Source organism: Leptosomus discolor, chromosome 1 (assembly GCF_034619465.1).
Source record: "Leptosomus discolor isolate bLepDis1 chromosome 1, bLepDis1.hap2, whole genome shotgun sequence".
Lineage (NCBI taxonomy): Eukaryota > Metazoa > Chordata > Aves > Leptosomiformes > Leptosomidae > Leptosomus > Leptosomus discolor.
This window is the reverse complement of record NC_141391.1, coordinates 155813053-155828469: the sequence shown is the minus strand read 5'-3', so window position 1 is coordinate 155828469 and position 15417 is coordinate 155813053. Positions and strand designations below refer to the sequence as shown.

The following is a 15417-nucleotide window of genomic DNA, read 5'->3' as shown; positions in this document are numbered from 1 at the left end:
AGATAAAATACTTTACAACTTACCCAGGCTACGTCCTTTGACACCTATAATCATTATCTTCCCCTGAAAATTGGAATTTGAGTGTTTTGTGTCTGAAGAACTAATTCATTCTATACTTTGGCAAGCGGTAACTGACAGCTTTGGTGGCAGAACTGGCTAGACAACGACCCTACCAACGAACAGCAGTTTTTTTCCAGCCCATAAAGGTGCCAAAAACCTCAATGTGACTGCACATGTCAGTTCTGTGAGTTGAAAAAAGAAGATAAAATATCCCAGCTTATTGTGGGCAAATAAATGACACTTTAAGCTTCTATTGTGTGTTAGTTCTGTTTTTTGTCAATTTTAACTGCAGCAATCAGTTTACAAAGAGCTCTTGGTTACTAATTACCATGCTATGTTTTATTCTTGCAAGAGATTTGCATCAGCAGAGTTCAGTTAGAGATAGTACTGAAAGCTAATCAACTAAGCACACTCCATAGCAACCTCAGGGCATAAGCCATCAAGGAAGCAGTTGTGATTAAAGAGGCTGAAAAGGCTGTGCTTTAACTAGTCACACCTGCATTACAGTAACTAAACAGTAACACATCTTTCAGTGAGGACTGGGGCATAAATTAAAACTTCCCTAGGTCAGGCAGTCACTCAGGCTCCATGACCACAGGAGAAAACCAAAAGATTCTCTTTGTGCTGGGTGCTTGGCCGCTCAATAGCTAGCTCACATGATCAGAGGTTCTGCCTTCAAGCATAACACTGACCACAGATTTCTTGTGGGAACAAAGTTTTCCAGTGAAAGCATATGCTTGGAAAGCTCAGAAAACAAAAAGGAATCTGCCTAAGTTCATTGAGCAAGAGTTTGCAATGTACTAACTCAGAAGAACCTGTCTTGTAAAAAACAAATATGTAATGGCTTTACTGGGTCAGCACTGGGACAGTCCTGGTCTACATCTTTGTCTGGCAGAGGACAGGATAAGGCCCCTCACCTTCGTTTTGCAGTGACGTAGACCACAATGTCTTTGTACTGTACATAACGGGCTCTGTCAGAAGGACAAGAGTGTGTGTGTGTATGTGGATGGGGTGTCAGCTAGAGGATGCTCACTGCTCCTCCTGGCACTCAAAAAAGAGCCTGTGCTTGCCTCCCCAGCTGTGGAATACCTGCCACCCACCAGAGCTGGTGCGTCCCACACTGGAGAAAACCCTGAAGATCCTGCAGCTGGACTACGTTGACCTCTACATTATTGAGCTGCCAATGGCTTTCAAGGTAAAAAGAAAAATTGCCCCAAAAAAGTACATGGTTGGCTTGAACCAAGGTCTCCATCTAGCATCATCCTTGCAGCTTCCAGTCCATACTGAAAATAGCACTTTAGCCAGATACTGTTTATGTATACTGCTTGCATACATTTCTGTGCACTGACAACACAAAAAGAGGGTTGTAGGTGATGTGGAAATAGTTACTGGCAGCTGTAGCATGGGGTCTCTCCACTGGAAGGACAGGTCTCCTGACTGGGGTTGAATACCTCCTGTGCTGAAGAATTACTGTGGCTGAAGCAGCACATGTGTCTTTATCCCTTCTGAGCCATAAGGAGGGAGTCACTGGAGGAAAGTGGTTATACAAAGAAGCGAAGGGCTAGGGACAAAGTTTGGAGGGGGAGAGGGAAAGGGGAAAAAGCCATCAAGTTGATTTCCTCACTCTGTCCCCAAAAAAACCCAAATAGCCTCAGTAGTATTAAAGCCACTGGGCAAAGCGTGGTTATGGTCTTATTCTCCTTAACTCCAGTGCTCCTCTTGGACAGCTTCAGTAGATCACAGTTGGTCCCAAACATGGGTTGTCCATCTCTCACTCTCAAATGTCTAAAAAGTTAAAGCCTTCATACTGCTAGCTCTGAGCAACTTGTAGCCAAAACCTTTGAATGCAAGGAGCTCACATTGGAGTTGCATACCTCCCTTGAAGCATGCTTTTGCAAGTCTTCAACTTTCTGGTTTCACAATAATTTGAACCTTGCTTTACAATTTTCCTCTGCACATACATGATATAAAGACAAATTAAATAATAGTGAAATTAGAAGAATGAGATGCAAAAGGTATTTAAGTGGTTTTGAACCAATTAAATCTTTTTTTCTTAGGGAGAATAGGGTCAGGCAACTAGCTGGTTAGTTGTTTCTGTGGGATGTTTAAGGTCTAAACTGGCCTCTTCTTGCAAGGAAAGTCGTTCTCTGATTATTAACATTATATTTTACTACGGACTCCAAGCTGCCAGAAACATCAGATAGGAAGCAATTTACCAATGAAGCAGTTACCTTAGACCTGCAGTGCTTTTTTCCCCCAAGGAAGCTATATCCCATTAAAGGCCAGTATAGGAGTAACTGGACACACATATTAAAACTTTATTTATATGGTCCCATGTATGGAATCCTTTTGGGTACATTTTTTAAAATTTCCCACTGCTTGCAATTTCCTGTTTCCCTTCTCTTGTGTTTGTATTCTCTAGTAGTTCATTCTCCCACATAGAGAAGGTCACTGTCTCACAATATAAAGATATAGACAGCTGGCTTTAAAGTAATGTACATCTGACTCCCTGAGGCCTGTATCAACAATCTGAGTTGTTAAAGGAGTAGCAGGCCTGGAGATTCATTCATGTCCTCCTTGAGAGGAGAGAAAAAAGAAGTCGCTTTCTCCCTGAAAAATATATACATCTTTCTGTGCCAAATACAAACAGAAAAAGCCCCAACCCTTTTGCAATGGTGACAGGTTTCCTTTCTTTGCTCCCTCTCTCACAAATACACCCATCCCACATGCAATGCTTGCCTTTGGTGGGGAGCGTGCAGGTGTAACACTAACAAACTCCTACTCTGCAAATGCTGTTGCTTTCCTGTCTCCCTAAAAGTCTTCTAGCAAAAGCAGTCTCTGCTTGAAACCAGCGAAGTACCTGAGACTTAAAGTCTCTTACAGTCCCACTCTGAAACCAGTAAGAAATATGCCCCTGCAGAGCCCAGCAGTGCAAGTTGTTGTAGCAGCTTTTAGGCAGAATGAGGACTCTGTTTTCAGACAGCACCACTCAGAGGAGGAAAGCCCCACCACACCAGCACTTTCAGGTGGATCAAGAATGGCTGACATCCAGGATGGCATTATTCACTGACCTACCAACATGAGCCCACACCTCCCTGTATTTTTGCACTCACACCTATTCCCCATTCAAGACTTTTGTCCTTCCTCTGTTTGGCCCAGCAGTGGTGCTCAGCACATCTACCCTAGCAACAGATGACCAGCAGGAACATGTCTCCTTCAGGCCACCACGTGCCCTCTGCCTGGGGAGCTCATACCTACTGGCAGGTTTTCTAGGGGACTCTGCTTAGATAAGTGATTCATCAGTAAGCAGGTTGCTGTGCACTAAATGATCTCCAAATCCCTCCCAACTAAATTATTCTGTGATCTAGCAGGAAAGCAGGTATTTTAGCCTTACATTGGACAATTCTCATCCAAGTATCTTCCTGTCATTTTAAGAGAATAAATCAAAACGGACCAATGGCCTCACTACTTGGCTTCCTATTGCATTCTATTTATACAATAGGCATTCACAAGTTGTTAAACTTGCTCTCTTGAGAAAGCCCGCTTGTCAAAGACCATTTTGTGGAAGCAATGGGATGTGCAGACCTGTCTTCCTGCATCTGTGTGGGTAAGGAAATTATTATACTGGGAGCAGGGCTTTTCCTATCAGTGGTTACCGACTGCTGTGTTTTAAATATGCAAGGAAGTTATCTGGTAGCTTTTGGAGTGCCTCCAGACTTTGAACATTGCATGATACGATGTGATCCCTGCATAGTGGCAGTGACTGTATGGTGTTGTCCCACTTATTTCAGTGCTCATACGGCAGCATGGTAGGAAGCCATCTTACGTTCAAAGGTGCTTGGCTATCTCCAAGAGAACTGCAAGAGAAGATAACAGCACTTGTGAGAATGACTGGTGCATTGTAGTCCATGAGAACCCCAAGCTGAGAAATGTGACCAACTTCTGAAAGACCTTTTCAAAGACCAAATAACCACCATCCTGTCACCATCAAAACACCGCCTTTCCTCAGCACTTTTTCCTTCTTTATCCATCTGCAGACAGTCCTTCCATTCAGGAAATCCCTTGTATGAAAAGGTAGTTTGGTAGAGGAAGTATTGCCTGGAGACTACTAAGCAGACAACTGTATTTCAACACCTTGTACAGTTCTCTGGAGGCAGGAGGAAGGATTGATCCTTGTGGAAATCCCAAATAGCTGGCACCACTTATCTTAGTCAAGAAAAGTTCGCTTAAAGTGCCATTCATCCTGGCTTTGCTTTCTAGAACACAATTGATAGAAACAGAGGAAAATGGGGGATGATAAATTAGCTAATGTAGTTGCTGTCTATCGACTACTATAAAAAAGTAACGTTGAACAAAAGTTAGTCAATAAGAAGCAGAACAGAGTAAAAAGGTCTTGAATTCAAACTCATCCCCTGAACTCCAAGAAGTACGACTGCTATGCGTTGAGCTTGCAGTCCTCGGAGAGTCTACTGGGATATCATGGGGATGAGTGGTTTGTTCCAAAATACTATGGGGTGGGTTTGTAAATAGGTCTTCTCGACCTCAAGTTATGATGGCAAACAGTTTGTCTTCTCATAGAAAAACAGCCATCTACCTCCTTCTAGGCAAGATTTTTTTTTCAGCAAGACATGGTGTAACAATGGCAACAAGTCATCTTTGTGGAATTCATTGAAGAAAAGCAGCACATTTGGAGGAGACAGGCTTATGACTGTAACTTTGACCTTGGCCTCTGAAATCTGTGTTTTCCTTACACTCACTTTTCCCACGAAATTCCTTGAATTTGAACTTCTTGACTGAATTGGGAGGTGCCAGTTACTGATCCTATTAGTCACAGCTGCATGTTCCCAAGGAGTAACCATGTCAACATATTGTACACAGGCCTTTGAAAGGTAGCAGTTTGCAATCAGATCAAATATCAAACATCACTGAAGGGTTTTATGAAAAAAAGGTGAAATTGCAATCAGACAAAGGGGAGGAGGTGTTAATGCATTGCCTGAAACAGGAGTGAAGTGACCAGCAAATAAGTGCTTGTGAGATATCAGCTTTTAACTTCTCTCTGAAGTCTTGTTTATGGGGTATAGAGCTAGAAAGAAAGAGTTCCTAGTGCCCAAAGAAAGGTGAATAATGCGCTTAAGAATTTCACGGCCTGTACTATAGCTACACACATAGCCCTTCACTACTAGTAGGTAGCTCTTGGAAATGGTCCCTCCAACTATTGGGAGCTGGACTGAGCTGATAGTCTTTCCAGGTGCCTAGGATACAAGCAGGATCAGGGGGAGGGCTGGGAAGAATGGAAGGAAGAAGTGGAAGATAATACAGGTTGGTACTCTAACCCAGTGCTTTGGAAGGGGGCTAGTCCTTTGGATGCCATAACATAAAGGTCAAAAATTTATTGAAAAACAAGGCCACTGGGAACTCCTGAGTGTGCACTCATGTGACAGTTCAGAAGTATATCCAAGAACAGTCTAGCAGTGGAGGATGTGGTAAGCCCAGCATGAATGACCTGTTAACCTAGGATGTTTTAGAAAGGTTTTGAATTATTTTTTGTTTGCTAGCAGAAACAGTCTGTGGAAAAATCTTTGAGGATTTTTCCAGGAGTGAAAATTTTTGAAGGGTGAAAATTTTCTTTAAAGCACAAAAGTGTGGTTTTACTTTTCAGCCTGGAGATGCAATCTATCCAAAAGATGAAAATGGAAAATTTATCTACCATGAGACAGATTTATGTGCCACTTGGGAGGTAAGGAAACACAACATCCATCCATATATGCTTTAAAAAACATATATCCTCATTCTCAGTTTTACTTGTGGCCTTCATAAACAGACCTGAGGCATGTTGACAGGGCAAAGGGATCGAATTTTAGTAGCTCGATGGATAAATTTTACTTCTGTCCCTAAAGATGTTGCTCGTTGCCATCAATTAATATTTTTAAAACAAAATAAAACAGTGTTGAAATACCTGACATCCACATTCCTTCTTTCAGTGAGTGCACTCTGTATTTGCTAGTTGAGATATCTGTAGGCTTTCACCAGTCTCTCCTTTTTATCAGATCTTTACAGCAGGAGAAAGTTGGAGCCCTAAGAAGTGACTGGATTCTCCTCTAAAAAAAGAAGCTTTTAACCTTCAAGAAAAAACAGAATTTGCCCTAAAGCTCACCATAAAGAAAAAAAATTAAACCCCACAAAAAACAACAAAAAACCCTTTTCCATCAGAACAAGCTCACTCACTTCTAAATTTAATTAACAGATGAGAACACAAGGGGTTTTTCTGCTAAGAAATCTTGGAGGGAAGTAACATTTGACTGAAAAGTTTCATCCTAAATTTGTGATGTGCTCTGGTCCTGTAGCCAGGTGTCTCCTTAAGCCTACTGCCATTTGTCTTCAGGATCTCAGGTGAGGCAGAAAGTAAGATTACCAATCTCCTCACGTTCCTGCCTTTCAAAGCCTTGGACACTCTAATTCATGGCCAAGACTGGTCAGCTGTCCTTCTGCACCAGGTCTGCTGCAAAAGATCACTAATTCATCCCAGTTCACACTAGGAGATAACATGGGCCACTACATGCTCCACGTCAGCTTGCACCATCCAGAGCTGGATAGTTGTGTTCCAATTTAGCTCTACTTGAGAGGCAGCAAATAAAGATGGAGAATGGGTGAAATTCTGAGTGAAAGTTCAGAGTAGGAGAGAGCCTGAGGTGGGCTTGGGCTTTCCCCTGGCAGCTGAGCCATCCAGGCTGCATCTCAGGGGGAATGGGGACTTCCATATTCCTTGTTTATTTTACCCTTGTCTTCGGCTGATGCAGTTTGTTCCTCTGTTTCACACGCTAGTTGCTCAAATGTTGAAAGTAACAGCTGTCTGAACACTTACATTTTTATCTTCAAAGTGGTGCTTATTATAAAGGATCTATTGTAGGAGGCCCCTCTCTTCAGCTAATAAGCCAAAAGAAAAATAGGTGGTGGTGAGTGCCTGCAAATAATAGCATCAATCTAAATAAAACTGGGTAAACTCAATCCAGATAATTTCACTCTCTCAATATGGTGCTAGCAGACAAAAATGGCTCCAGATGACTGTATTTGCTGACTTGTCACTGAATGATACAAAGCATATGAGGCCAACTAGAGGTCATCAAATACATGGTGCCTTTTACCTCCCAGCTTTCAGCTCCTGTGAGACAGAAAGGAATAACAAAGCCAGCAGGAGCGGCATCCACCTCCACTGTGGAGTCTGCTCTGCCTCAAACAGTCATTGAATCATTTGTGCGCAGAGTTTCTGGAAGCAAAGGGGAAGCCATAGGAAAGGACCCTCTTTCCCCTTAACAACCCAGCAGATGAAACTAATGAAGACCAAGGCATGCATTCATATCAAGTATTCATAAGGCTTTCTCAGCTATTAGGATTTGTCTGAAGTTCAGAATGTCTAGAATTCCTCTCTTCCCACTTTTTTTTCCTATTTTAATACTGTACTGAAGTTTTCTGTGCTGGTTTTGTGATGTGCTTTGTCAGATATTTAGGGATTTGACTTGATAGAGACTTCACATTAAAAAATGTCGTACAATCAAAAGGAATAAATTGACTTATCAGGAAAGCAATCTGTTTTGTTCACTCTCCCTTCTCCAGCTTTGAGGCAGTGCTAAAGCAGCATAAAGTAAGCAAAACTCTTTGAAAGCAGATGTTTGGCACTTAAGTATCTATATCTCAGATTAATCTTTATGCTCTGCAGACAAATTCTACCCTCACAGGAGGTATAAAACATTTGGGTTTGTTCCGGAAAGCAAGTCTACAGAGGAATGGAGTTTAGAATAGGAGGATGGCACCAGCCCTCATGCTAATAGAGCTGTTAGTTCTGCTACAGCAAAGGTTTTTCTTTAGTCTCAAGAATGGGCTATCTTCTGCCTATCTCTGAAATGTATGCTCCAAGAAATCAAGCCAACATGTGAGACTCCTTTGGTCTTTGTTTTCTTTGCAGGCTATGGAAGCATGTAAAGATGCAGGCTTGGCAAAGTCTATTGGAGTATCCAATTTCAACCGCAGGCAGCTGGAGATGATCCTGAACAAGCCAGGACTTAAGTACAAACCTGTCAGCAACCAGGTACGACTTCAAGCCGAGGGCAGAGCCTGCCACAGTGCCACTGGCCTGTAGGGAATACAGAGACAGCACATGGCCTAAGCCACCATGTGCAGAAAGGTGACGTACACTTTGCCACAGATGTTGACTTCCATACTGTCACACTTCCATTTCTAGCTTGAAAATATTACTCATCCTATCTAGGCTAAAGATAAATATTTGAAGGTGCTGGAATGATCACTCTCCTCAGTTCCTGCTCCAGGACTATAAAACTGGTGCCTCTATGCCAAAGCTCTGTAACAAGGTTGAATGCTGAGTCAATGCAGATCTTAAATCTCTGCCATGTACCTTACTTCAAGTCCAAAAGATTCCCAAGACAAACCATTCAGAGCTAACCAGTCCTCAATGAAGTCGTGTCTACCTCAGCTGACACCAAACCAAAACAACCCTAAGTATGAGGGATCCTCAGTCATTCTAAGCTTCCCAAGTTTAAAAGCTGTTAGAAGTTACTCCTAAATTTCCTGTATTTGCTCTCTTATGCCTTTCCTGTCAGACATCAGTAAGAGTTAGATAACAACCTAAATTAAAGAGGAGACCCTGTTAAGCCACTGATTGAGCTGAACAAGCCCATGAAGATGATCGGCATGTCCGAGTTAAATTACAGTAGGGGGCTCAGAGAAGGTGGTAAGTGGCAGTGACCCATCTGAATGCCCAGTACCTTTGGCTCTGGCATTTGGCAGCTCACTGCATTTCCTAGAAATCACTGGGAAGCTCTTCTGACTCATCTGGCACAAACAAATATCCACGTTAGCAGTATCGGAGAAGAGGCCAGAGACCAACTGGGAGAAACTTCCCACCCTCAGCGCATGGCCTGGAGGGCTGGGATTGACACAGGGCAGGGCAGGGGGGCTGGCCATAGTCTTTATTTGTGTCTTTGGCCTGCGAGGAAAGGCAGCCTGTGAGAGGAGGAAATTCCAACACCCTTCACTGGTATTAATGGCCCAGAGGGTGCAAAATGCAATTGCTCTTTCTGGCGTGCACCTAAGACTGCACTGAGCATTGCTGTTGCTTCCTGGGGTCAAGGAAAACCAGGCAAAAGATCAAGCCCAGCTTAGGGCAGCTAGCCAGCAAGCATAGATGTGCCAGCTAACTTCAGACTGCGTGCAAACAGTGGTTGCTCTGTCACCTTGTAGACAACCCTTTCCCAGAGACTGAGAACGCAGCCAGAAAATCCCTGCCAGTAAGGGAATGATACACAGTATTTGCAACATGGGAGGGCAGAGCTTGTGACAAGGTCATAACCATTATGGAGATGTCTCACCTTTTACATATCCTCCCCTCACCTTTCTATCTGGGACAGCTTATGCCAACACTTCCCCTAAAAGCAACATCAGATTAGTCATCCTGAATGCAAGAAACAGAGAAACAAAGATCTGACCCACATGAGATGGGTCGCCTTCTCAGCCTATTTCTTTATTTCGCCTCCATCCTCCCCGCTTATTGCCACCTTTCCCCTGGAGGCCAATAAAAATTCTCTGCAGCCAACTTACAATCACAGATGTTGATCTGCTGTCCATCAAAAAAAAAAAAACAAACAACCATCACCCAGCAACATACAATTAGAACAGATCGAATTTCCCATTTCCTTAACTTACATGTATCCTTTCCTGAAAGCATCATCTGGTCTGTAGCTCTCACAAATATTGGGACACCATCTGCTTCTGTATCTGGTCCTGTTGATTAATCATTCTTTCTACATTACTATTGTAGGTTGAATGCCATCCCTATTTCACCCAACCCAAACTCTTAGAATTTTGCAGACAACACGACATTGTTATTGTTGGGTACAGCCCACTGGGAACCTCAAGGGATGAAACATGGTAAGTCCCCAGGTTACTTCTTAATAGAAGGACAATATCCAGGAAAAGAATAATAGTTCTCCCCTACTGGGTCTCTGTACAAAATAGCTTTGTCCCCATTTTTCAAAATACTTTTGAACTTCAGTGTCTAAATATTACTGTGTGTGAATGTAAACTTGCAAAGCTCCTGCTGCATGCTGTCATCAGAAAATGCCAGGTGTCTGTATAGGAGGTCACCTTAGGTTTCCTCTAACATAAAGCACCTGTAACTGGGAATGCTGAGGTTTAAGTGAGGAAGTAGAAACTAAGTCAACCTTAGGACACTACATAGGAAGTTGAATTGACAGCCCACCAACCTAAATGCCAATGATTTTTCTCCCATCTTTCACTGTACTTGTCAAAAAGGTGCAGTATTCTGTCCACAAACCAAGTAGATGCCTCTATGTTTTGACGTCAAAGATAAGGAGGGTTTTTTGGTTTTCTTTTCCCATTTTCTTCCAGGGTAAATGTGTCATCCCCTCCTTTACTGAAGGATCCTGTGCTGAATGCCATTGGCAAAAAGTACAACAAGACAGCTGCACAGATTGCATTGCGTTTCAGCATCCAGCGAGGGGTGGTGGTCATCCCAAAAAGCTTCAATCCACAACGCATCAGAGAGAATTTCCAGGTAAATTAGCACTCCGGTGGTGCAAGGATGAGTCCATTTACATTGCCCAGAGAAGCTATGGCTGCCCTCTCCCTGGCAGTGTCCAAGGCCAGGTTGGATGGGGCTTTGAGCAACCTGGTCTAGTGGGAGATGTCCCTGCCCATGGCAGGGGGGTTGGAACTAGGTGACCTCTAAGGTCCCTTCCAACCCAAACCATTCTATGGTTCTATGATTGGCTTAGCCCCTATAGAAGGTGATTTTCCCATTTCTTTCTTTAGACATGTGGGTTGACCAAGATTAAGCTTTGCCACATTCGATGGTTTTTGTCCATCACTTAATGGTACCATGATACAACAATAATAGAACTAAGTAGAAAAGAAATTTTGGTGTCTTTTAACCCTCTAGAGTAGCTAAAGTTCCAGCTGGTGGTGTATCCAGAGCACCAGTTGCTGCAGTAAGCAGCACAAGTGAGATGAAATAATCAGTAGATCAGCAGTCCAAGGATGCTGGCTGTAGGTGTTCAGGAATGACTGACCTGGTCTGCCCAGTCTTCAGGTACAGTGCAGTTTTCTTAGGGAAGGGTTGCTGCATACAGGTGTAGCCAGAAAGGCTCATGACCACACCACCAGAAAGCACCTGGCTTGACCACCTCACCCAAAGAAGATGAAGAATTTGTTCCTGTGTCCCTCACAGCACTCAGTACCCGCACTGCTCCCTGCTTTCCTTGCCAATGTATTGCTTTCAAAGCTGGTGGCCCAGTACTTGCCAGACTACCTTTCTCTTCTTTCAAAAGAGTGTAAGCAAATGTGACTGGACTTATTCATGTACTCAGGACTTTCCCATAAATGCAAGCAAGTATGGGGTTGGGGGGAGGGGGGCAGGGGGGAGGAGGGGGTGTTGTACTTCTGAAATCTGGAACATATGAGTGTTGATTATGACCAGAAATGCTAACTTATTCCTAACATCTCTTTCCATTAGATTTTTGACTTCTCCCTCACTGAGAAAGAGATGAAAGAAATTGAAGCCCTAAACAAAAATGTTCGTTATGTGGAACTGTTAATGTAAGTCCAGAAGCAACCCTAGATCCTCACAGAACATGCCTGTCTTTTCAGAGGATTTTAAAAAAAAAATCTCCCTTTTAATATTAATTTTTGTATTAACAACCTTATTTTAAGGTAAGGCTTAAATATGGGGGGTCTTTAATACAGCCTGAATATGCTCCTGGACCTGTTGGAAAAATAAGTGTGCAATACTTGCTTACAGCTTGGATATCAAAAGCCCACCTACTAGGTAGTGACTGTATCTGGCTATTCTTTCTCTGCTCCAACTCCTTAAATGCTTTCTGCATTGTTGTAATGACAGTCTCAGCCCCTGACAAAGTATAGCAGAAGTGGTCAGAAACTGTGTTCTGGCCTTTCCTCTGGTGCTGTCTTCTTAGCAATTTACCTCTCCTGCTGTCACATTGAGTTGTACCTTCTTATATAGAAAGCAAAAAACCATGCAGCTTGTTTGACTGCTAGACCACTTCCTAATTCTCTCTTCTGAAAATTAACAAGGCTTGATCTCTTGCTGCTTATGATGTAAAGCTTACCACCTAATGTAGTTTTGCTTCACCCGAAGGCTACACTACCCCAGAAGGCTCAGACTGACTCAACCTCTCCTCTTCCAGAGAATGACGCTATTTGTTTTTCTTTCAGCTCAAGAGCATCCACAGTTTATGGCAAACCTTTTGGCTTTCCCCTTTCCAGAGCACTCAATGTGTAGCCAAATGCTAGAGATTAATTTCCACGCATTTCTCTTGTTGTCTTGGCTTAGCTGTGTCTCGCCAAACTCTAGCGTGCTTGAGCACCAAAAAATAATGAAAAGAAGGACAGCAGCATCAATAGCACTCTAAAACATTGACCACTGCTCAAAAGATGGGGGAAATGTTGCAAAGGAAAAAATAAACCACTTACTGTGCTGCACAAATATGATACGAAATATGAACTAAGTTAAAAGCATCATAATGGAGTTCAACTTTCACATGTAAGCACAGCCAGGTGCTCTAAAGATTTCTTTAAACTTAAAAAAGGCTTCCACCAATTAGCAGCATCTAGTTCCAGAAGACTTCTCACAAATGGCCTAGCAGATTTTTGTGTGTTTTGGTATTTGAAATTGTTTGTTCATAGCTAGGTTGAGCTATAACATTATTTAAACTTTCAGTGAGTATATACATGAAACGTATCTTTGATGCAAATGCAAGAGCCTTTTCCAGAAGCAAAGTTAAAAGGATGCAAATGCCCACAACAGAAGAACTTTCAAAGCCACCTATCCAAAAACTAATAAACTAAATGCTTTGCTTTATTAGACTAAATTTCATCACAGGAGGCCACTGAGAACATGGAAAACAGGATGCATAGGACGGGCATTGCCAGCTCTATTTTTCACAGGAGTGCCATGTTTGGGAAAGATGCTTAAATACAGTCTGACCTCAACTGTGAAAATTTCCTTCTTGGAAAAGTGATGTTGCCATGTAAGGAGCAGCTAAACATGTATCTGCCCACTATCTGTTCCCACACTGAAGTGTCTTGAATTGACACTGGATCAGATGAGTTACCAGCCTAAAGATATTTCTTATTTCATTCAGCAATATGTATCTGAAAAAGTCAAACCATCATACAAAAAGACTTCTGGTTAGTCAACTTTGTGCAAAACCTTCAACTGCTGTAATGCAAATGCCAGCAGGAATGGAAAAATCCATTTCCTCTGGCTCTTCCAGTTATCAGCTACCATGGGTACTGTGTGCAAATCTGTTGTTCTGATGATGTAAGCCCATACAAACAGGATATTGCAACCAGTGGAATGAGTTAGCAAGTTAAGCATCTGAGCAGAAAATGGAGGTTTTGTAAAAATATGAGTACTTCAGGAAATCTCCACCTGAAATGGTTTCTTCTCCCCTTGGAGAAATCTAGAAATACTGTGCTGGGCAAGTTTTGCATTAATCCTTCTGCTTGATTTATCTTGTGCTGCCAGTCTCTGCTACAGATATTCTTCCTTACAATTATTCCAGGCTGCATTGACTCCTCTGAGTGAATCATTTTCACTCAAAGGACTCAGACATTTGAACATGTGAGAACCGATTAGCAAGTGTGCTCCACAGATGGAAAGCAGATATTATGGCACTGGCAACTCAGACATTGTCAAATCATACTGAAACCAAACAAGCCAAAGTGTTGTGGCTTGTTTCTTTGAACCAATTCAATCTTTTAATGTGTAAACACTTCAGCTTGGCTGAATATTGGAATGAAACGTTTTGACACAACCAACTCAAAATGTTTGATGCCTTCCAGTTAACTTCAATATTGTGAAATGTATCCTTCCCAAATGGGAATGATTCACAGCTGGGATAGATGACACTATTTGTTGAGTCCTGCTGTAAGACAAGGCAACCAGCTGCCATGGTGCACCTGAACGCTCTTCACAAATTTTTGATTTTGCTGATGAAAGTGTTTGTCAAGCCAGAGCTTCTGGTTTAGCATCATGTTCTCATACAAACAAACAAGAAAACCCACAACAAGAAACAACTACCTCTCAGGTCTGCCAAAAAATGGTCAAACACTTATTTTTTTCATCTGCAGTTGACCCTGGGAAATTTCTTCTTGCCTTTTATAGTGATCCTGAATCATGCATCTTCTCTGAGCATGCAGTTTTTAAAATGAAGCCTGAAGCACCTTTACCTTTGGTAGTATGTAGTCATGAACATCCCTTTCTCCCCTGAACTGGGTCACCCCAAAGCTTCTTTGTAAATTCTCTGCCACTGGTGCTATCAACCTGGCAGAGCATCTACACCTAGGCTGAGCTAAAGGACAGCCATACCTAGTCTAGATATGGCAGCCACTTAGAGAAAGCACTGTACCAGACCCAGACGTGTTCAATGCCAGCTGAAAGTGCATAGGCCAAAGTACTACAGTCTGGTGTCTCCACCTTTTCTTCAAATATAGCCCTTATTTCTGAGGGTCTTTCTAGACATCTGAACAAAGAAGTCTTCCTCTTCCACAATGGACACAGTGAAGCCATTCCCCTTCCCTACAACAAACACTTCTACTAACCTGAGTTAAATAGTGAGAATAACTGACATCCAAACTGTTGTGGGTTTTTCCCATCTCTCCTTAAGGTATGCAGTCTGTAGGCCTGAAAAATGGCCCTTCACTGTCCTCTCCTTAAATGCACATGTTTTCTTCCAACTCCACAGGGAAGATTATTCAAAGCAGACAGTTTCTGATTAAGCAGAAGAGCCTTTCATGAAGGCCACCTATATATTGCAAGGAAGAGTTTTGCTAGGCAGAGGACAACTGCATCAGTAATGTGATATCCTGCTTCACCCAAGAAGCTCACTTGTTCAATCTGACCTATCCACAGGTGGCGTGACCATCCAGAGTACCCCTTCAGCGATGAATACTGAAAACAAGGGGTGTCCAGGCAGGTGCCCAACTTTGTGCCATTAGGCTTCGCTGAAAGAGACCCAACATTTGGTGCTTCAACTCCCTGGGAGACTGTTCAAATCAGCATTAAAACATGACATTTACTTTCTCTTGTCTTGTCAGTCTCTTATTGCTACTGAAGAGCAAATCTATTTAACCTATTGAATCTCTGGTTTTGGCTTAGGAGGCTTTAACTCTGAGCATTGAAGCTTCAAAACTGACAGCTAATAAAACTGAAGATATCTCTTGAAAACAGGCTCGCTAGTTCAAGCCAAACCATTTTTACTCAATGACACACTCTTCACTGCATTTGAAACAAGAAGTTCTGCTTCA

The 15417-nt window shown here is 42.5% G+C and overlaps 1 protein-coding gene across 4 annotated transcripts in view; it reads left to right on the top strand.

Annotated features, from left to right (window-relative positions):
- Positions 1-15065, top strand: part of AKR1D1 (aldo-keto reductase family 1 member D1) — a 34972-nt gene extending 19907 nt beyond the window's left edge. For 3 of the 4 annotated variants that reach the window (XM_086468048.1, XM_086468035.1, XM_086468027.1), the window contains 7 exons: positions 1139-1255; positions 5720-5797; positions 8021-8143; positions 9890-9999; positions 10480-10645; positions 11603-11685; positions 15023-15065. In XM_086468048.1, coding sequence (XP_086324174.1) covers positions 1139-1255; positions 5720-5797; positions 8021-8143; positions 9890-9999; positions 10480-10645; positions 11603-11685; positions 15023-15065 — 720 coding nt within the window. The remainder of the gene's footprint in view (positions 1-1138; positions 1256-5719; positions 5798-8020; positions 8144-9889; positions 10000-10479; positions 10646-11602; positions 11686-15022) is intronic. The other variant, XM_086468042.1, reaches the window with a different exon arrangement.
- Positions 15066-15417: the final 352 nt, after the last annotated feature.